Source organism: Lynx rufus, unplaced genomic scaffold (genome assembly GCF_022079265.1).
Source record: "Lynx rufus isolate CCGP_SWC_20201006 ecotype Redwood Valley unplaced genomic scaffold, mLynRuf1.p SCAF_1, whole genome shotgun sequence".
NCBI lineage: Eukaryota > Metazoa > Chordata > Mammalia > Carnivora > Felidae > Lynx > Lynx rufus.
The window spans coordinates 72,332,733-72,356,458 of NW_025814823.1; the positions used below are offsets into that span (position 1 = coordinate 72,332,733).

The window sequence follows — 23,726 nt, forward strand, 5'->3', positions numbered from 1 at the left end:
GAAGTTTTGTCTTCTTTCCCCACTACTCCTCATCACTTAGAACAGGGCCTGGCACATGATAAGCACTTGGTAAATATTTTTTGAGTCCATTAATAAATAAATGAGTGACATAGTGTCGAAGGACAAAGAAATTCTTGGGAAATATTATACAGTCTTTGACAGAAAAATTCTTCTATAAATCACATTTTATTTCTTAGTATGTAAAGCCCTGAAATTAGACACTGGCTCTAGATTCTGGAATATTTGGAAATCAGTAAATGTTTAAAGTTTATGATGCAAATCAATTCTATAAAATGCTTTAAGTGTTTTTTTAATGTCTGTTAAATGCAACTGACACATCACTTTTGTATTGTCATCCTTATTATTTATATTTTTGAATTTTTAAAATTTTTTATAATTTATTTTAGGGGGGGAGAGAGAGAGGGAGAGCATGAGTGGGGGAGGGGCAGAGGGAGAGCGAGTGAGAGAGAGAGAGAGAGAGAGAGAGAGAGAATCTCAAGCAGGCTCCACACTCAGCATGGAGCCTGATAGGGGGCTTGATCCCATGATCCTGGGATCATGACCTAAACTGAAATTGAGAGTCAGATGCTCAACCGACTGAGCCACCCAGCCTATCTTAATGAAGACATGTGTTTTGTGGGATGTCTGGATTTTGTACAGTTAACAGTCACTCTTCTGTACTGTCCATTGAATTTGCTTCCTGAGTTTCCTGATTCCCTCTGGCATAAAGTCTTATGGAGACAGGACAATGTGACAGAAGGACACAAGTGCTGGAATTGTCTAAACAGTCATCGAAATGAATTTTCATAATCATGCTTCCCAAATCCAAAGCATTGCTTAGAACTTACATCTTGAGTCAGGGTTTCAAGAGATTTCCCTCTGCTGATCCTCTGGCTGTTGGATCCATGTCTTAGTGATCTAAAACAACCAAAACCAACAGATCGATACATCTAAGACCAAATTTTGACTTTCAAGCAATGACCATTATGAGAACAAAATAAATCAGCTTTTCTGTTAATAACACACATCACAATAACACACATCACAAATACTTATTATCTCTTTTCAGCAGAAGCTTTAGTTTATTCAAATGTTTTTGATCCCATCTAGAAATTTTCAGAATTTTTCCTTCTGATCTTAAAAGCAAGAATTTGGCCATCACCAAGGAAAAGGTTTTTGCGAGATTTTTTTGAATCTTTGAAACTGATTGTGAGTTTCATCATGGTTGCCATTAGCAAACAGAACAAAGTTCCTCACCCACGCCTGTCTGCTAACCAGGGCTGCGCACAGAGAACATTTCCTGTAAAACTCCTTTCCTTGGTTTCTCTGCAGCCTTGTCTCCCAGTATATTTACCTGCGCTCTTGGCGGATGTGATGCTGCACACTGAGAATTGACCTTTCCTTTGCTGGCTGCCCCTCAAATGATCCGCTCAGCATGCGCTGTCGAGTGCAAGCTCTAGGAAAAAAAAAAAAAAAAAGGAGCCTGAGATAAATGCATGATCTGTACACTTGGGATGAATAATACATAACTGCTCATTATTCTTATTATTTTTAAGGAAACACCAATGATAAGGCAAAACACAGCAAATGACCCATAACCGTAAAGGAAAATGGGCTTGAGGCTCTGTGTCAAGAACACTTACAAAGCAGAACTGTCAGAGCTTCGCGGTGGTGCTAGAAAATAAACAGAAATCTCCTGCCCACCACGACCTGCCTCCCCCTACCCAAGGGGAGAGCTGCCATCAGGATTCTGCTAGCGGTAGGGCCAGCCTAACCATAGGTAGGCATGATGTTGGTTTTGCATTTAGACAAGGAGGTTTCTAATAACAGCCCTCTGGGGAAGGATTTGTCCACCCAGGCCTCTGGGATGATAGAATACATGTTCCAAGGAGATTTTGCAGAACTCCAGGACAATAGGAAAGCATAAAGTTAGAGGCAAAAGTTAGTGGTAAAGAGAAGTAATTACAGCTGTGATTAATACCTAAAGAAACCTCAGTCTAAAGTCTATGGCTTACAGGTAACCAGTTACTACTTTCTCTGGAATCATGAAACTCTGATGCTTTTTTAAGGCATTCCCTCTTTAAACCATACCTAGGCTGGTATAGTTTCAGATTTGCTAATGAGGGAAGACAATTGGGTGACTCGACACTTGGGGTGTGAATGATTTGAAGAGAAAACAAAATTCCTTTTCCAGAAAGTTCTCTCCAACTGGAACTTACAATGATTCCCTTGATGTAGCAGTCAAGTGGAAAGAAAATAATACAGGGGACTCGGAAGCCTGTGTTCCACAGGCGACACTGTCACGGACTAGTTGAGTGACCTTTGGGCTTAGTTTTCTTATTGGTAGAGGACATGACCTTGATCTCAAAGAAAACTCACAGACCTCCAATGCAATGATTTTATGATATGCAAATCTTATGATGCTGTATTTATTCAACACTTGAACACACAACTTCTGTCATTGCTTTACATAAAACTTTCATATTTACGTTTTCTAAAATGTGTATCTAGATTGACTTTGAATTATATCATCACTGTCTCGGAGTTAAGATCTTCAAGAAAAAGATCCATTTCTGTTTAGCATACTTTTAAGCAGCTCTTATGATATCATGTGTATATTCAAGTAGCTAAAAATGCTTTTGATGCCAATGAAGGTAATTATGGTAAATACCCATGAAAATCATGCAAATCCGATGAATGGAAAGGAGTTACAGGAAGCAACTCCCACCCCCTCCCCCACCCCAAATCACTCTTCTTAGTTCAATAAGCACATGGACCATTTTGAGATAAAATCCAGAGTCAAAATCTTATAAAAAACCAAGGATTTATGGCAGTGATAGACAGACCGTGCTTAGTTCCATGACTAGAATGGTGTCGCATAGGAAGGTGCATTTATAAGTTAGGCTCAATTCACAAAGGTTTAGCACGATCTCATATTACGTATACTAAGATTTGTTTTTCGGACTAAGGACTGCAAATCATGAAGCATCCTGAGCACATCCATTTGGAGAAGAGTGTTATCCTGGCATAGATCTATAGATCCCTCCTATTTGTGTAAACGTCAAGGCTTAACCTATAGCCACTGTCTTAGTAACCTTTATTTTTTGTCACAAGACTCCCCGCTAAAGCAGTTGAGCCCTTAGGCCTTAAATACAAAACACATACAACTTGATTACAGTATACAAGTTTGAGCTGGCCATCATCCGTGCTACGTCTGAAGTGGAAGAACTTCTCTGGCCTTGAGCTGCCTGTGATAAGGGACTGCTGGTGTCTGCCCCACAGCCCAGTGTGAGCAGGCCCAGGCATTCTTGCTGGGAAAGAGTTGGGAATGCATCTACTGACTCCAGAACCTCATGGATGTCCCAGCACCCAAGTCATCTTAACACACCCACACCCACTGGGGTGGCTCTGTGGATCCTACTGAGACTCCCTCCTCTGACTGAACAAGACAGGAAGTTCCCAACGGAGGGTGGAGGTGCGCTCACCATTGGAAAGACTCCGAATCCCATGGCGTCTCTTCCATCCCCTCCACCAACAGCAAGGCTGAAGTGTGGTGAGAAGGCAACCCCCCTTTCCTTTCTGGCTCAAGATCAGTCCTTTCTTTCCCACTGGGGTCTATCTAGAGAATTGAGAACCTAATCGTAAAATGGGCTGGAATTTCAACCATACATGTGACATGTGAATCTTTGTTCTCTGTATGAGTCACTCATTGAGCTCAGGGTGAGGGGGACTGGTGTTTAGCTCGACTCTGCAACCAGAAAACATGTGCTTCATCAGACTAAGATAGCCACTTCTATGCATAAAATATATAAAAGCATTGGCTTCCATTTCCTCTTCCTATCACTTTCTTCTGTGTATATAACAGTGTTTGTTAGTACAATTTCAAACCAGATAGTGATGAGAAAAAGAACACTGGGCTCAGCAACTCTGAGCCAGTAAAATCGTGTAACGAGTGACTTCAGAGTTCTGCTCGAGCCAAGGCTACACCTTGGTGATTTTCATTTCCTCACTCAGGGGACCCTGCCAGAGCCTTGTGTTCTCTGAACAGAGGAATTCTTACCCACTGCCTCTTTTCCTGGAACTCCAAACGTACCCTCGTGACCTGAGCAAAGTGAAATCAGGCAGACGCAGCTATCTTTCCATGGTGTGAAGAGGTCGTCTTTGGTGCCTCAGGCTTAGTGTGACTGTCTCTGACCCCTATGCCAGCCATGCACCCCAGCACCACTGCCATGTCTGGTCCCAAATAAAGGTCAACAACCATCTCCATTTTCTTTTAGCAGCCCTCTTGTTGAGTCTCTTCTCAGACCAAATGCTCTGATAGCTCACTCTTGCCTTTGCATATCCAGTGGTTTTTGAAGTAGGGAACTATAGGTAAATGCTAGAGTTTCTTAGCTGAAAACTAGGGGCCACATTCATCTAGCAAATGGCTATATAAACACTTGGGTTAAGGCAATTTGCAGGGATTGAGGTTGGGCACGTGAAAGGCAGTTCATCTGAAGGCTCTTGAAGGCTTTTATTCCTCTTCTAAGGATGGTGGTGGATGTTACTTACGTTAAAACTCAAAATCCTCTTGTTCACATTGTATCCATTATAGTTAATAACTAGCTATTTGTCTATGATAATTTTCCCATAAAAACAACAGGTAATAGTATAGAAGAAACAACTTTTCTACAGATACATAAATCTGTCTAAAAGAAAACAAGGGAAAAATCTAATTACATTATACAAAAAAGCTAGCTGCCCAAAATGGGTTTCCTACGGATGAAAGGAGGAATTCATATGGAAAGACATAAATCTGGGACAGGAGAGGAGATGTAAGGAGCAAGGAAAGAAGTTGCATAATAGCTCTGCCCTGAGGACATCTGGACATTGAAGCAGGCAGAGAAAGAAGGTCATATTATGATGTTTCTGCATAAAGAAAACAGCCTGATACATAAGCCATCATCACCTTCTTTAATAATGTACAATATTTTGTTATTTTGGAAAATAACAGCCTTGGTAGAAAATTATTCACTTCAATCTGGCACAATCGAATTCCATGAAGATGTTTCACATTCTCTAATACAATGTGCCAAGGTTCACACAGAAGTATGGTAGGAGTTTGTTTTATTATTTTCAAAAGGAAATACAATTTTATTATACACAAGCATATATTGTAATCCAAACTACGAACTACCAAAAAGTATTTCTGACATGTGTAATATAGTCACAAACTCAGACATAAATGAGTCCTGATAAGTAACATAAAGTGAGAAATGAATATTCACCCACACGAGAAATGTTTTATGTTCCATGTTTCTGTAGCATGTTATTAACCACACTTGTTCAACGCTTATGGCATTTGGTCATCATTGGTCACCTCCCTTATTAGGCAGTGAGTTCTTTAGGGGCCCGTTTGATCACTTGTCCTCGTGTTCTAGGAAATGCGGTTGCTGGCACACCCATGAGCAGAGCCAGGGGACAGAATGGGTAAGTGCAAGGCAGGGAGGTGAAGGTATAAGGAGAGCACAGGATGCTGAGGGAGGTGTGGGACTGGTTCTCGAACTTGCTAGTCTCAAGGTTCAATTAGCACATCAGGTTAGTACTTTCCTACCCAGCATCAGGGCTTGAACAGAAAGTTTTGCCTTGGACTGAAGACTAATGGAGGAGTCGATTTGAGAACACCAAGGTTTAGGACTGCACAGTTCCGACCTCAGCCTTTGCTGGCTGTGGGACCTCTGGCAGGTGATGGGCATTCTCTGAGCCTCCGTGTCCTATATGTAAAATGAGGAACAAGAACACCTCTTCCAGCAACTTCATAGGGAGTGAGTTGGGAGGACCAACTATGATTATGAATGTGCCAGTCTTTGGAAACACTGACACTCTGTTTACATTTTAGTTGTTATTATTTACTTTTCTGTCTTGCCCCATGCCATGGTTGGTATTAAAACGTTCGACAGAGGGTGGAGGACAGAAAAGCAAATGTGACAGAGGGTCACACTGGGGGGTAAGTCTCCTCTGTTCTGACTCTGCTCAACGGCGATATATGTTACGGACTAGAGCTGCAGCTTCTTAACCTGTCTCTACGCATCCACGTCCAATAAACATGTTGCATTATTATCCCCAGCCACATGACCTCTGAAATTGAACACCTGCAATGTTACTGTGTAGGTGTTTCTCAGATGGCCCTTGGTGATACCTCCTCCCTGGTTTTCATGCCCTTGTGCAACCCAGAAGTGTGGGCAACTTGCTCCTCGCCGATGTAAGGCAAATGGGATGGGATAGGTCACAAAAGACCTGCCCAAGCAGGCTGCCATGTCATGAGATGTTCTGTGGAGAGATTCCCTTCTTATGGAACGAGGGTGGTCTTCCATTAACAGAGCATGAGGAATCAAAGCATTTATTTAACTGCTAGTGAGGCACTAAATCTTATTAAGAACCATGAGAGGGGTGCCGGGGTGGCTCAGTCAGTTGAGCGTCAGACTCTTGGTTTTAGCTCAGGTCATGACCTCATGGTTTCATGGGTTCGAGCCCCACATCAGGCTCCGTGCTGAACAGTGTGGAGCCTGCTTGGGATTCTGTCTCCCAATCTCTCTCCTCAACTGCCCTCAACTCCTCAACTGCCCTTCTCAGGGCAGTTGCCCTCCTCAACTCCTCAATCTGCCCCTCCTCAACTCACGCCCTCTCTGTCTTTCTCAAAATAAATAAATAAACTTAAAAAAAAAAAAAAAAGACCGGTGACAGTGAGCTAGTTAGGGGATTCCTCCCAGGCAAGTCAAAAGGCCTGCAGCCTTATGAGAGACCCAGCTAAGCCACACCCATGTTCCTGACTGAGGCTGTGAGATTAATCTGTGTTATTTCAATCACCAACCTTTGGAGTCACTTGTTACACAGCAATTGGCAACTAAGACAGTTGTCATCGTTGTCTTAAAGTCTTCAACAACCCTATTGCTCTTCAGAGTAAGACTAAGACAAGAAGCTCAGCATGACTTCAAAGTCCCATAGGACCTGCCTCATCTTTTACCATCAGGGACCCCCCGCTCCAGCCAGTCAACCTCTTTGGTCTTTCAGTTCCTTGTGTGGGCCTCACTCCAAAAAGCTCTAAGAGAGCAGAGGTTGACTTAGTTACTGCTCACTTGTTACTTCACCTTGTACACAGTAGGTGCTTAATAAATATTTGTGAAATGAGTAAATCGTGAAATACTGCGAAGATCAAACATTTTAATTTCTTTTTGGATCATTTCACGCTTATGAGGCACGGAAATAATCACAAATAGCACACACCGCGTGTGTTTGAAATATGCTTTTCAAAGGGGAAGGTGATTTTATCTCCAGTTAGAATACTGTGCTACTCAAGAAATGGGCTGCACACCTATAACAGATGAGGCCCTGAGATAGTAATAAAAAAAAAAAATCAGACATTGCTTCTTGCAGGTAGAAAATTTATAAATCTTTATCTATAGTCTCTGTGACTGTGAAGGGAGACCTTCAAGCCTACATGAGGCAGAGCTGAACTCATTTCAATTTCTTAAATGGGAGATCTGATCTGTCCCTGGGAACATGGTCCCCATACACGGTGTCTTATATGAATCTACTACCGAGCTGAAATAGTAAATAAGTAAGGATTTTGAGACTTTTACAACTTTACCAATAAGAATGCACACATCATTAAAATTCCTCAGTAATAGACCTAGTCAGAAGGAAAAGTATTTGAATATTCAATTAAGTTATATCTTGCCACTTTAAATTTTTCATTAGAATTTAGATGCCTTTTGGTCTCCCCTGAAGATAAAAGAAATACATTTTCAGGATGAAAACATTCACTTATTTGTTGCCTAGAGAAAAAGCAAAGCTAATAGTATTGAAAATACACACCACGAACTTGAGGGACAGTCTAGCTTTCCTTAGGGGAAAGACCACAGAGTTGTGGTATTAGGATCTCATCATCTTCCCCATATCTCTTCATGATGGCAAGTACTAGCAAGCCAGTTTCTTAGAAACTCCATCTAGTGGTCTGATACAAAACAAATTGGTCTGCCTGCTTGTCTTCTGGAACTGGGACGCACAAGGCTTCAAGTGTCTGGTGAAAAATAATGAAGTCTTTTGTCTTGTCTGAGTGAGGAAATTCTCCATTATGCAGGCATGTGTAATCCCTTTATTCCTGCTCCCTGGAGGAGAATTACAGTGAGGCATTTTCCTTTTCCCAGTTGGGGTTAATGTTATGCCCTCTCTACCTTTGAAAGTAAAACAAGACTAGGACCCCTGACGATGATTCAAATGTGGGAATATTCTTCAGCAAACACACATTCCCAGTTGCAAAAATATTACCCCTGGTTTCTTGCCAAGCCTTTGAAAAAAACATATGAAAGATTGATTCTTTTTTTCTTCCTCTCTCTGCATTGCCTTTGTGCTGTGGAATTTCAATTGCCTCTTATATGACAGCTATATATATATATATATAGTCTTTTATGGAGGTGGAGGGAAGAGAATCATGTCTTAAGAAATTGTCTCTATTTTTCTTGACATTTCTCCATCACAAATATTTTTAAATTGGCCCAAAGATTATGGTTATAAGAGAGATCTTTGGAGCTTTATTAGCCTTTAAACACCACTAGTTGTTTATAGAAATAGTAGCAGGGGGTCCTCGGTTTCTTTCTTCTCTCTCTCCATATCTTCTTTCTTAATGTTCCAGAACAAGGGTGTGGGAAAAGCCTGTACATTCTGTAATGAAAGAGAGAGGCCTATGAGTGTTCAAATTATTTTCATTCATTATAGAAAAGTTAGATTGCATGAAACCATCTGGTATTAAGCGTAATTACCATCTAAAGGAACTGCAGTGTAAATCTGCAGAGCATTACATTGGAGGGATTTTACTCCAACCTTGGGCTCCACAAGTTAACACACTGCAAAGTATTATCAGATGTTGGTTAATATAATGTAATCACATCGACAGAAAACAGGAAAACAGTCCTTCTGTGGTAATTACGGGAAACCATGGCTGTAGAATGGTGTAAGAGAATGGGGGATGAGTATTTCCTGGAAAGGGCTCTCACCTACCTCCAGGAGAGTGACAATGAGATCCTCCAAAGTGAAGACAACTGCAGACATTAACAGGTGAGCTCCTCTGTAATGGCCTCTTGCTGAGGTGAGGAAAAAGCTGCATTTTTATCGAGTGACTACCCCACTCCTTTGTGAATGGGCCCAGTCCCAAGTAAATGGATATGGCTCTTTAATAGCAACAGCGGATTTGTTCTTTCCAGTCTTGTGCTATTCATAACAATGTTGTCATAAGCACACATGTAAACATGTGGGCAACCAGAACCTTGTTGTAGACTGAAACATAAAAGAAGCCTTAGTGTCTTATCGTATGCAGGTATGATAAATAAAAAAGACAATTAGCTCGTGGGCAATCCATGCCTTTAGTGAATCTATTAAAATTCAGCAAATAGAATGTCTGAAACCCCACACCACACTAGGGTTTAAATTTGGTAATGCTCCATCTGTCTCAGAAAAACGTAAATTGCAATGTAAAGATTGAACTTTTTATTATAACAAAAATGAAATTTTGCAAATGTTGCAGAAACCATATGAACCAATTTTTCTACTGAGATGAATTTTCTTATACTACTTATTCCTTTATGCTCCAATGATAAAAGAGTAAAAGAGAAACCCTGTTAAAATAGTTTGCTGCATCTGTTGGGTAAAATTTAATAGTAGCTCTCCTGATCCATAGCACAATTATAATCACTTTGTAATAATGTACAAATCATGTACAATCTCAACGAAATATAACATATTTTGATTACCACAAATCAGGAAACAACTAGGAAAATGTCTTTGAAATATATTGCTTTACTGTGTATGATAATGGATGTTAACTAGACTTCTCGTGATAATCATTTCATAATACATACAAATCTCCTTGAATTATTATGTTGTACCCCTGAAATTAATACAATGTTATATGTCAATTATATCTCAATGAAACTAAGAAAAGTTTAAGGAAAGTTTGATTTAATTAAAAAAAATTTTTTTAATGTTTATTTTTGAGAGAAAGAGAAAGCCAGAGCATGAGCAGGGGAAGGGCAGAGAGAGAGGGAGACACAGAATCCGAAGCAGGCTCCAGGCTCTGAGCTGTCAGTCAGCACAGAGCCCAACGCGGTGGGGGGGGGGGGGCGCGGGCTTGAACCCACAAACCGTGAGATCATGACCCGAGGCAAAGTCAGATGCTCAACCAACCGAGCCACCCAGGCACTCCGGAAAGTTTGATTTTAAAAAAGCAAAAATATATATATTATTTTGCTTAAATGAAGTTCTATTTGGCCTCTTTGCCTCTTTATGTTTTATACAAATGCATATACCCACAGATCTTATCTTCTCATTGCTCTCTGAATACACTTAAGTTCCATATACTTAACTTAGTCTCTGTATCTCCAAATGGTCTTTCAACTAGTCTACAAGAGTTTTTAAATCTCATAAATAAGAAAAACCAACAATGAAGCAGCCTTAATAGAATCACAGATAAATAGTTATGAAAATATCTAATATTTAATTACATATTTGATTAATATTCAATGTTTTGATGGTAATATATTCAATATTAATAATTAGTATTCAATACGTTAATATCTACAAATAACATTACATATGTTAACAGAATCTTTAATAAATTAGATGTTAATAATTTAATATTTTATTAATATTGAGTATATTAATACCTGATACTCTGTTTCCCAAAAACTTTGGGTGATTCTTACCAAATGTTTGCCATAAAGAGTTATTGCTCTGTCAGGAGGCTGACCAAAACTCAGCTTCATGGGTACCTGTGCTTCTTCTCACCTGCAGGGTCCTTCTAGCATCCTCCCCTCCTGTGCTGGAGCGCATTCCACTGAGCGGTTGGCAAGTCTAACGGGAAGCTCTGTGAGAGGCTACAAAGCACTCAGCCCCTCCAAGCGGTGCTAGCTGGGCCCAGAATGTGGGGCTGCAGGAAACTAACATGACCTCATCCAAAGCTGCTGAATTGCTAGGCTGAATGATGAAACAAGAATTTGAAAAGGAGAGCTTGTCAGATGGGAAGGAGCACTCGTGGGGTAAGATGCTAATGCTTTGCATTATTAAGCTCGCTTAGATTTCCATTTAATTGGGCCAGCTTCAGAGAGCTGGGAGCTCTGGGTCTAGACAGGGGAGGACAGAATAAGAATGAAGAGGGCCATTTGTCCTTTCCTCAAATTTCCCTTGTCATATAGCTAATGATGTGCACAGGAACAGGTGGCCCCTTGGAGGGCTTCACAGGGGTTTAATTTGAACTCCTTCCTCTAGAAAACTCCACCATCTCCTCAGTCTCTGTAATATCAGGCTCATCTGTCTTCCAGAGGAATGTGACCTAGATGCTTCTGTTCTAGAGGAGAGCCCAGGTGTCAGTTCATCTGTCCTGAGCCCTGGGGAGGCAGCCGTGGGAGAACAGGACCCAAAAGGCCAGAGGACAAAAACACTCTCATTCAGCCTACAGCCTATGAAAGAGGACCCCTAGCTAAGTCCTCACTGCCTAGAAGTTGCGGGGCTCCAAAGTGATGCACACACCTAAGTTCCAGGTAGGCACTTACAACCCATGCAGAAGACAATGTCACGCTTGTCTCCACCATGGCAGTATTGTTCTTCTGCTAATGGTGCCTCTGAGGGCAGGTCTATGTTCTCTTCCAGCCATTCCTCATGCCCGAATCACCAGCCTCTCTTATCCTGCAGAGATCTTGATTTAAATCCTACTCTCACTCTTCCACCTGCCAAGTCAATCAGGCTCACCTTTACCAACACCTGTGACCATGCCCTCTACGTCCCCCTCTCCCTTTTCTTTGCAACATGCTTGTCTCTACCTGTTTGGCTAGGTCTCCCAATTCTGAGATAAGACCATTTTTTTTCCTGGCCCATCCAAGCAGAGCAGAGGATGTCATAGTTGCACTTGAGACATTTCAAAGACCGTGGGTCTCCATTCCCAAGACTTTCAGTCAGTTACAGGTGACGCCAACTCTGGTTGATGAGTCTATGTTATTAGTTTGGGAGTATATCCACCAAATGATGTGAACAAATGAGCTGATGATGCTTTTAATGTTAGCAAGACTAGCACAAGGGTGGAGCCAGAATGCCAACCCAGACTGGCTACTGAGCCACTGAGTAAGTGATAGACACTGCTCATTTACTCCTATGAGGTTGCTTATACCTCCACTTGAAAGGCATAAGAAATCGAGACTTTCCAAGGACTTAACCATGACTCAGAGGATTCAAAGCCAAGCATGGCTAACTGCAAAGCCTGTCCTCTTTCCACTTCTACTATACTGCCACAGCATACTCTATGTGACTATTTGGATTTGAACAAGAATGAGGTGACCTTTGTAGCTCAGAGTCCAGAAGGCCACACAATTTCAGTCCAGATATGAGCTTTCCTGAGCTGACTTATCCATCAGGGCCTAAGGTTGGAGTTGCAACAGATATCCAGCAAAAGATTTTCCATGAAGACCCTCTATTAGTCCCAGATGGCTAAAGCTGGTTCCTCTCTACCACAGGAAGTTTTATGGAGAATATGGAGGGAGAGGAATGAGATCAGAGAGGGTTATGGTCCTAAATATTTAAGCTGCCCCAGACAGCAAGGATGCCTGTAGACCACATAGTACCTTTGCATAAATTGGGAAAAGAGGCCTGTTCCTCTGGAGGGATGTAGTCCTATGCCAGGGGCACTGCCTGGCAAGGAGGGTGTGCCTTAGCAGGTACAGTGGGGGCTAGATTTCAGCTTCTAATTTCCCCTTGACCTGGCAACTCTGTATGATGCATAACATGTTTGTACACCCTGAGAAGCATTCATGAGTATGGGAAAAACAAAGGCCTTAGTGGGTGTCCATAGAGTGGATGAAAACAAAGGATCCTCTATAATTTAAAAGCATAGAGTCATAGTTAATACATGGATTTTGGAGTTACACTGACCAGGGTTTGATTCCTGGTTCTCTGGCTCCCTGATTCATTAGACAAGGTGATTTAGGCAGGTTAGCTAAGCTTCCTGAGACTTAATTTTTCCTCTCTAAAACAGAGCTAATAGTCCTTGTCTTTCAGAGTTTGCTATGAGGACCTAATGAGACAGAGGTTGTAAAATAGTACAGTGTTTAGTGCACAGTCATCTTCCAGTAAACGGGAGAGATTAGTTTCATAAGTTGTTGAGGACACATAAATATGGCTGCCTAATTGGGAAATCAGATTGTAGTTGGTATCGATGTGATACCCAAGACCATTTCTATGATATGTGATCTTGGGAGAAAGTACTTACCCAGTCTAAGACTCAGTTTTGTCACGCATAACATAGGGGTAATGATAGTATTTTTCCTAAATAGGTGTATTGTACAGATTGACTGAGATAATACGTGTAAGATCTTAGCATCATATGTGGGTCTTAAAAAATATTCATTATTCATTCTTTTCCCATTTCCCTTTTCCTACTCCTCTATCTTCATGTTGGGAAGGCATTTTCATGGCATAATGTAAACATAGTTTAGGGGACAAAACACTTTATTTTATGAGACATTTTAGATAAATGATTTCAATTATTAAAGTCACTCAGTAAGGGAACCATGACTATGCTCTGTATGAATTTTCTCGTCACAGTTGTGTTCACAGAACTAGAGATATTACTGAAGACTCTTCCATCTGACTAGTGTCATAATCATGTGCTCAGGGCAAATATGAACTCTTTGAGGGAATAATCTATGTGTCCAGTATCTCGGAAAATGCCTGGTGCATAGAAGATGCAGCAGAAGTATTTCTTGAATGAGCAAGTCCTTTCCTTCTGGAAGAAAATCCAGCTAATGTCATTTGAAAATCTGTTTCTTAACAAATGTGTTCTGATTTTATTTATATTTAAGTAGTATAGCGATTGTATTTGTACAATTTGTACATTTGTACATGAAAATGATTCTCTTAGAGAAAAAATAACCCCACATATGTCATTAAATAGACTTAAAATTTTTTTGTAGTAAGTAGCATTCAACTAAAGGCTATTCCTTAGACTTTAAAGAATTATTAATATGAGTGCACGGCAAGGAAGATTTGGTTGTAGATCCAAATATCAGAATTCAAATACTATGCTAGACTGATAATTCAAAAAAGGTTATAAAGACACTTCCTAACTAGTGAATTACTGATGGAAAACCACAAAGGGATGGAATATTCTAAAGTAATATAAAATGTTTAATTATTTTATTCTGACATTTCTCTATGCATTCAGCCTAGCAGGAATGATAATGCATTTTTGCTCAATTTCAGGGCTCTGAATTAGAGAAATCTCAGTAGAGGCAGCGACGCTTTTGAAAGCACACTGCTATTTGTTTTGATATCTTCTGATGTAGTGAAAAGGTCACTGCTTTTTGAAGGAAGCTTTCTTTAGTGGAGCTGAACAGTACAGGCGAAGTCAAAACAGAGTGAATTTAACAGCAACCCTGGATTTTACAGTTTAGGTGGTGGAACATCCTCTTTCTTGCAATCCTCTCCAGATAAGTCTTGAAAATAAAGAGAGTGAGAGAGAGAGAGAGAGAGAGAGAGAGAGAGAGAGAATACAGATGCCCATTTGCACCCAGTGAATCCCCTGCAGGCAAGCAAGGGACCGTATTCTCAAGTTCTGTAAAAATGCCCCACTTCTGTCTCTTTCACAGAGTTCCCACAAATATGGAGAAGTTCCTTTCTATTTCTTACAACATAGATTAATTTTCAAAAATACTACCTAGGAGAACACAAATGAAAAAATTAGAGATGACTATGCGGAGACGGCACTGGTGACTCCAATGATTCAAATACCTCAGACTCTGGGCCCCTTTCTCTCTGACTTTTCCCTTTGTTGGCTTGAATTTCCTGTTCATAGTAAAGGTATAGAGCATACTTTTTCCTGGAATAACGTGGATCCTATTTCAAACGGAAACACGGATCCCCTGAGAACTGAGACCCCAGCAGCCCCGCAGCTTAATTATCAGTACTAAGAACTCAGGCCTCTCCATCAGTATGACTTTACTATTCACTCCAGGAATTTCCTGTCTCAGAATGTAAGGCCGTTAACCAATAAGTAATTTCATTGTTAGCTTCAGGAACTTTCTGAAAATCCATTCGTCTGGGTTATGGGCTAATGGACCAGCCCCTGTCTCTAGATAATATGTCACTCAACTGGTCAAACCAATCACCTAAAAATAATAGGTACTCATGAACACTCAGGCCAAGACCCTGCCCAGAGGGATCCATCAACCCTAAACATTGTTTTTTTAACGTTTATTTATTTTTGGGACAGAGAGAGACAGAGCATGAACGGGGGAGGGGCAGAGAGAGAGGGAGACACAGAATCGGAAACAGGCTCCAGGCTCTGACGCGGGGCTCGAACTCCCGGACCGCGAGATCGTGACCTGGCTGAAGTCGGACACTTAACCGACTGCGCCACCCAGGTGCCCCTAAACATTGTTTTTTTAAATGCTGTTTCTAAAAATTAGTTGTATTGGGGCGCCTGGGTAGCTCAGTTGGTTGGGCGTCCGAATTCGGCTCAGGTCATGATCTCCCCGTCTGTGAGTTTGGGTGCCACGTTGGGCTCTGTGCTGACAGCTCAGAGCCTGGAGCCTGCTTCAGATTCTGTGTCTCCCTCTCTCTCTGCCCCTCCCCGCTCATGCTCTGTCTCTGTCTCAAAAAATAAATAAAAACATTAAAAAAATAAAAAAAAAATAAATAAAAATTAGTTGTATTTATTTTTAAAGGTAATACATGTATATGGCTAAAAATCCAAGGGCAGAATAGAATTGATTTCTGGAGTGAAGAGGACAGCAGAAACTCACCACTGATTTCTTTCTTTTCAGAAATCACCCCACATCAGGAAGGAAAGTGAAAAACAGACATGAAAACTCCACTGAACAACTGACAAATGAAAGGTGGAGCCAGAGGGGGTGGAAAGAACACTGGGGCACAGAGTGGCAAAGGGATGCCCTCTCTACCGTGCCCTCACTCCCAGTGCCGCCCTCCCCAGAAAAGTAATGGTACCTATCCATAACACGTACTTGTTACTTGTGTATCCGGGAGAGTCCTACACTCTTTTTTTTTTTTTTTTTTAATTGAGGTATATCAGGGCACCTGGGTGGTTCAGTCAGTTGAGTGACTCACTCTTGATTTCTGCTCAGGTCATGATCCCAAGGTTGTGGGATTGAACCCCGTGTCAGGCTCCACGCTGAGCACACAGCCTGCTTAAGATCCTTTCTCAGGGTGCCTGGGTAGCTCAGTCAGTTAAGCATCCAACTTCAGCTCAGGTCATGATCTTACAGTTCATGAGTTCGAGCCCTGAATAGGGCTACGCACTGACAGTGCAGAGCCTGCTTGGGATTCTCTCTCTCCCTCTCTCTCTGCCCCTCCCCTGCTCGCTCTCTCTCAAAAAATAAACTTTAAAAAAGAGAAAAAAGATTCTCTCTCTCTCCCTCTGCCCCTCTCTTCCACTTGCATTCTTTCTCTAAAATAAAAAAAATAAACGAGGTATAATTGACATATAATGTTGTATTAGCTTATAGCACACATTACAGCATTACAAAATAATGATTCGATGTTTTGTATATATTGTGAAACTGTCTAAACTCTTACATCAAGAATTCTGCCCGATATCAATCACTAACAACACTTAAACCCAAACCCCAAACCCTACAAATATCCACTCCTGACCTATCTCTTGTGAGGTATTATTAAGAGTGCTGCAGTGGGAGTCTGCCTCACTGTGATGAGTATTAAATTTTGCTCTGATTGACCAACAGATTATTCAGGTGACCATTGGGGGCAGTCTATGCTGCAAAGGTAGCAGGTAAGTGAGTGGCTTAAGGTTATGGAGGAGCAGAGCCAGATGCTGGTCCAGGCCTTCTGACACCAAGTCTAGTAGCTTACGTTAGAATTAGGTGGACCCTGAGGATCACCTCCTGCAATCTTTAAATTCCTGGAAAATCAGGGATTTAAATAATTAACCTGTTTACACAGCCTGGTCTTGAGATACCTTAGATCAGGGATTTGTTTTGTATTATTTTCCCCAAATATTTGTTATTTTTAAAAGTTATTTCTAAGACACTAATATTTCATGGTATCTTCTTAAATCACACTGGATTTGAAGTTTATGTGACTCATCTCTCTGTGCACCCAAATCAGCACAAATGCCCACCTGTTGCCAAAATGATTTGGCTGAGGTCTTCTTTCTGTGTCTTCCTATAACCTTCTGCCTACCTCCCTGGGGAGGAACCTCTTAGATAAAACTAAGGACAATAAGGCTATGAAAATAGAAGACTTAGGAAAATCGAGAGTAACAGAGCACTAAAACAAGTCTCTGCTGCACTTCTTTTCTGTTGTATCAAGGCAGACCCATCCATTAAGATACAGAATCTGTACCTCCTTGTCCTTTCTTTCTTTCAAAGCCTCCTTCCAAAATGCAAAGGGTCATGGGAGTGGCCATTTTTCCCCCCAGCTTTACTGAGGGATACCTGACAAATAACGTTGTGTAAATATAAGGTATACAACATGATTTGACGTACGTATATATTGTGAAGTGATAGGCACCAATAAAGTTAGTTAACACATTCATCTGCTGTCATAATATAGGGTAGGCCTATTTAATTGCTTACCCTGAAGTGACTGCAAATGTTTTCCTTTTCTTTCTTTTTAATTTCTCTTGTCCCTTCTTCTTTGTTTTTCTTTCCATTTGTTGTTGTTGTTCATTGAAAAATAGCATAGAAAAATGCCCATGGACCCATAGGTATTGACCCAATCAGTTCTTGACCTTCTTACATTATAATGCAGGTATGATATATTATTATTATCATCGTCATCATCATTACTACTACTATACAATTAATGAAAAAAGGTAAATGCACCCAAAGAAACTGTCAGTTTGACATCTCGCCCTTAATTCTTGCAGAGACTAATGTAGCACCAACAAGGAAAACATTTTCACAGAAAAAGAGCTAAATGGCTTTTCTAAAGATCAAATTTGTATTCTTAAAAAAGTCTTCATTTTTTTCTAATTGTAGCCTCTTATTCCTGAGATTGACTAGGTAGCAGCTCTGGGAGCCTACAGTTGCCTCTCAGTTTGTAGTATGCTGGGCTGTAGTAAAATGCTTCTGGGTCTGGGTGTTCCTCAAATTACACAATTATTAGGCAAGACTGAAGGCGTCCCTATTCCCTAATAGTCTTAAAAATTTGGCTCAGGTAACCCAACAAATATTCTCTTTTTAAAACCACTTCTGCACATTTAAAAATCAATAGCTAAATCCCTCCCTGCAATGTTATTTAGCGGTAAAGGATGTGATTTCTAGCACAATTACATCTGTGCTTTAATATGACTTTGAGAAAACACCAGAGAGTTCTATCCATCCAATAAATTCACTTTTATGATATTGGGCACCATGATGTCAGCTTTCATTTTCAAGCAGATGAGCCAAATCTGTCAGAAAAAGTCTGACTTTATTTTTCAACTCCTATAACATGTTATTATTATTATTATTATCATTGCTACTATATGAGTGAAAAAAGGTAAGTGCACCCAAAGAAACTATCAGTTTGACGTATTGACCTTAATTCTTGTAACATCTGTGTTATTTCTGAGGCCTAACCCTAAGGTAGATGAATTCTTGGAAGGAGGTTTTCCAAAAACTTGTCACCTAGATAGACAATAAGCTGTTGCCCAATGGGATCCCCTTTCTGGAGAAACTTGCGTGGGAACAGTCACTGTGTTTGGCAACCCAGATCAATACGCACCATAGCTTCACCTTCCTTGTGCATGAATTACAGTCTCACTGTGTTTTGTGTGTGTGTGTGTGTGTGTGTTTTGTAAACTGGGAGCAGGTGAATAAGGAAAAGGTAATGGAAAAGAAAAACTGGAAGACCAAATTTAAGAAAATTCACAGAGAGGTGAGGCTCTGGAAGTGACTTCTTCCAGGGATGCCTGTCTGCCTGTGCTCTGAAGTCTCTGGGAGCCCCAGGGTACATTCAGGAAGGTAGTTACTCTGGGTAGGTGAGTAATGTCATTTTGGTTCCTAATTTGGTAAGTAGACTCTGAATACAGGCTCAGAGTATTACAATCCCCTCGTGGGTCCTTTGGATTGGAGGCTGAATTCTCTTCCCCGTCAGTGCACGGCATGGTCTGTCTTGTGTGAACAGAGGAGCATCTTCAAGACGTTAGGGATTGATCCTGCCAGGAATTCATCTAGTATAGTAGTTACAGCTTGATAAAGACCCTGGAGTACCATGCAGCATTCAAGGCCGGCCCCCCATGACGTTATCTGATGGCAATTCCAGGATTGAGCCAATTGGACTCAAACTGAAATTGGGACGCAGGTTGTTAGAGATTTGCTGAGAAAGCTTTCCTTTCTCTATTTCAACCAGACCTTTTATGATCATCTCATCATATTTTGTGGTGATAATACATAATAAGCCCAGAAATGATTGTTCTCCTCTCATAAAAGGCACTGCAGCACATACTCATATCTGCGCACGAACTGTCAGCAGATAAAAGACTGAATACCAGAATACTGTCTTGACTAGTTACTAGGATTGTTTTTGGCACACAAATTTCAAGTACTGTTATAAACTCAAAATAGTGTCTCAAACCATATATATTAGCCTTATTTCCTCATTACAGTCATCCAAGTTGTGATATACACTCTGGCAAAAACTCTTTAATGACCATTCCTAGAACCAAGGTAGACTAGAAGACAGTCTAACTCCTTCCTCTCAGCATAAGTTGGGAAGGGTCTTCCCAGTATAAATTCATCCATTCACCTTGTCAGCCATTCTCCTTCTAGCCTCCAGTATTTAGTTGTATTGTTACATGCGTCTGTGTAATATGTGCACCAAAAATAGCATTCCGAATGCTCGTGCATTGTTATAAAGATCATGCTCTTTCACGTTATGACACAGTCTTGTAAAATACTCTTAAGTAGCTAGCCTGATTTTCCTTTCTGATACTTCATCAAGGCAGGTTTAAGAAACCACTGTTGAAATTACACATTTTCTTAAGCATTTTAAAATGGATATGCTTTTGATTCTTATAGGTTTTAAATACATTTACTCTTAATAGGTTAATAAATCATAATTACTTCTAAAAAGCTTACCATTTCCCCCTTAGATTGTGATTTGTCCTTTATATATCACAAGAGAAATAAAACATGGAAGAATAAAAGTAAGTTATGGTCATCTTTTTGTAAATGTTTATACTTAACGATTTATGTGTATGGGCATGAAAAGAAAAATGCATGACTGAGCTAATAAAATATTATTTTTCCAGGAAAGATATAAATGATGTATTTGACATTATTTGTAACTACATAGTTACCCAGGCCTACTTTCTAGCAGAAAGTGTATATTGATACTCAGAAAATTAGTTCATTAAAGAGAAAAGAGTTTTTTTGCTGAATATAATTCCACTAGGGTTAAATATGTATCAGTGTTTAATTGTGTTACCTTAAGATTTTAGTGACTGCAGTCTCTTTTTCTAGAAGATTCCTTGCCCTGATGCTGAAGACAGACTTGCGAAGCTGAAAAATTGTAAGTGTGGGTTATTAGTTTTGGAATGTGAAGGGATAATATACTGACAAATCTTACATACATTATATAGAGAACAGTATTAAAACATCAAACATAATTTTTTTTACTGACACATCATTATATGAGTGATTCTATTCTTTAATTTTACCTTCTATTTTTACTTTTATTTGGGCAGAAATGCAAACAAGCTTGTGGGGCCACACGTCACAACTATGGTGGTGATACATTGGCTGTGCTCATTAGTAATAATGTCTTACATCTGAATAGGCTTTTCGGTATCCAGAGAATGTAGCATTGAGACAAATATTGGACTGCTTCTTGCTATCGTCCAGCAAACTGTTCTCTAATCCACTTTACACCTGTTTCAGGTTCTTTTATTTTTTTTAATGTTTATTTATTTTTGAAACACACACACACACACACACACGCACAGAGTGTAAACAGGGGAGGGGCAGAGAGAGAGGGAGACACAGAATCCAAAGCAGGTTTCAGGCTCCAAGCTGTCAGCACAGAGCCTGACATGGGGCTTGAACCCATGAACTGTGAGATCAGGACCTGAACCAAAGTCAGATGGTTAACTGACTGAGCCACCCAGGCATCCCCTGTTTCAGGGTCTTAGCCTGTGACTTGGTACTAATCTGAACGATGAGTTCAGGAGTTGCTTTGCCCACTGACATGGAGACAAATGAGATGAGCTGTCAAGGTTCCTAGTTGGCAATGATGAAATTATTCCAGGGAAAAGCACTAAGATAAACAAAATCCTGGAGGCTGCCTATAAACCAGAAGATTCCTCAAACTCAGCTCTGTCCTGCCTGATAGTTGCAGAAGTCAGAGGGGTGACAGGTGCGCAGGAAACTCAAGTGGGCAATCAGAGGGCAGAGAAAGAACAGGGAAGCATGCCAACCTAGGCAGATTCATAATAACAACTAGGAAGGGTAACTCCAATAGTTAGACCAGAGATAACACTTGGACAACGTCCTGCTCATCTTTTTTGTTTTTTTTTTCATCTTTTTAAATATTTATTTATTTTCAAGAGACAGAGAGAGACAGAGTGCAAGTGGGGGAGGGGCAGAGAGAGAGGGAGACACAGAATCCGAAGCAGGCTCCAGGCTCTGAGCTGTCAGCGCAGAACCTGACACAAGGCTCAAACCCACGAACTGTGAGATCATGATCTGAGCTGAAGTCGGACAACCAACTGACTGAGCCACCCAGGTGCCCCATGACCTACTCATCTTGATCAGTAGATCAGGTTAGATTTTCTAAGCACTTAGTATGATATTAGTGACTATTAGAGATACAGCTTATCCACAAATCAGAATTGTTTACCTGAATCGAAAAGCCTAGTTACAAAGGCAAGGCTATGATGCATGAGGTTACCAGTAAAAAGTAGACAGTAAGGTGCTGGCTGCTGTGTCCAGCAGAAAAGATGAGAAGGCTGCACGACTTCGGGTGGGCACAAATAGCTGTATCTGAAATAGCAAAGATGTCACTGAAGAAGTGGACACTGCACTAGGCCTTGAAGGATGGTTCAGATTTCCATAGCAAAGGAGGCTGTGAGCAAAGGACTACAGTTGGAAATGCATGCGTGGGGCAAAGAGATCCAGCGCAGATGATATGCTTACGTGCTGAGCTCGGTGGAAGAAACACTGTAAGGCATACTGTGTTTCCAACAGATTTGAGGGAGGAAAAAAAATGAGCAGGAGACAGAACAACTCTGTATCCAGTAAAAACAGACTGTCTAATTTCTTTTAAACAACATAGTGACTTCAGGTACAAAGTCACAGAGCTCCATTCTACAACAAACAAGCCTATAAACAAATACTGTACTGTCGACCGACATGTCCATATGGCCACAGCTGGAGAGGAAGTGACAGGCACAAACTGGTCTTTTCAGCCACACCTGACAACCTAGATAACACCATATCCAGCAATATAATTTTTGTATTTCACAGCAGATCTGCAATAAAGGGAAAGATCATTGAACACATTGGCAATTTCCCTCATATGAAGAAAGATGGAGCACTCATATATTTTCAATAATGAAAAACCGAATTGGTTTTTTTTACTCATCAGAACTCATGGAAGAATAAGTTAATGTACACACAAGGAAATAAGGGTGGATGCCATTTTTTTCAGAAGTTACATTTTTAGGGTAGTGCACGGAAGGCTGTTTACCATGATGGATCCTAAAACTTTCTTAAATCTCCTCCCCTCCCCTTGTGAGGTGACTTTGGGCATGGATTTAACCTCCTAGAGCTGACAGCCTATCTCCCAAGGACTGTTATTTAAAGTCATTTGCAGAGACAGAAGGGTCTCATCATGGTGGTGCTTTTGCCCTTTGGTTCCTAAGCACACACATTGTCATGGGAAAGGCCCGGGCTACGGAGGCCCCGAGACTGCAGGTTTGGGGAGAGGTCTGGACCCCACTCCCCTTATTTCATCTCTGAAGGACACTGACATGCCTTAGTCATCTTTCCCTTAGTGAAGGTGATGGTCTGAATTCAGTCACCTACGTACTGCCCTGTAATTGAGCAGCTGACACTTAACACAGAGTTCTTCATGTTAGAAAAAAACCTTTGCAGAAACTGGGGATAATATTTATTATATTGATTCCAAAATTATTTCTGTGCCGTCTAAGATTGCTAAAGGGCTGCTGGATCTCCTTTGTTCTAAACCTGAACTTGTTAAAGTAAAATACACTATTAATCTGTACGAGGAACTTCGTGAGAACTGATTTTATAACAGCAGAGGTAGCAAAAGAATAAATACTCTAATAGAAGAACTTCAGATTCAGCCTCAGGATCTACTGATTGATCGATTGGCTGATTTTTTAAGTAAGCTCTATGCCCAACATAGGGCTCAAACTCATGACCCCGAGATCAAGAGTCCCATGCTGCACCCACTGAGCCAGCCAGCCAGCCAGCTACCTCTAGCTTCAGGATGTTTTAAAAGAAGAAACATTGACATCTACATCTATCTGTCATCTATCTATATCTAAACATATGTGATAGCCCAGATATGTATTTAGTTATATATTTTAACGGTTCTTTTTTTCTAGTAAATAAAGAAAGCCTATAGTGATTATCTAGTACCCCTCCCCTTTTCGTTATTTCTGTAGTAGAGCTTTGCACATTTTTTTTTTTTTCTGCAAAGGACACTGTCTGCTAGTCCCAAGT

At 40.7% G+C, this 23,726-nt stretch overlaps 1 protein-coding gene across 3 annotated transcripts in view; it reads right to left on the reverse strand.

Moving 5' to 3' along the window:
- The window catches only part of NALCN (sodium leak channel, non-selective), a 298,095-nt gene that overhangs the window by 46,266 nt on the left and 228,103 nt on the right, over window positions 1-23,726 (reverse strand). For 2 of the 3 annotated variants that reach the window (XM_047081619.1, XM_047081611.1), the window contains 3 exons: window positions 20,467-20,540; window positions 1,355-1,456; window positions 849-918 (listed from right to left, as the gene is read on the reverse strand). In XM_047081619.1, coding sequence (XP_046937575.1) covers window positions 849-918; window positions 1,355-1,456; window positions 20,467-20,540 — 246 coding nt within the window. Of the gene's footprint in view, window positions 1-848; window positions 919-1,354; window positions 1,457-9,032; window positions 9,120-20,466; window positions 20,541-23,726 lie in introns of all 3 variants that reach the window. The other variant, XM_047081602.1, reaches the window with a different exon arrangement.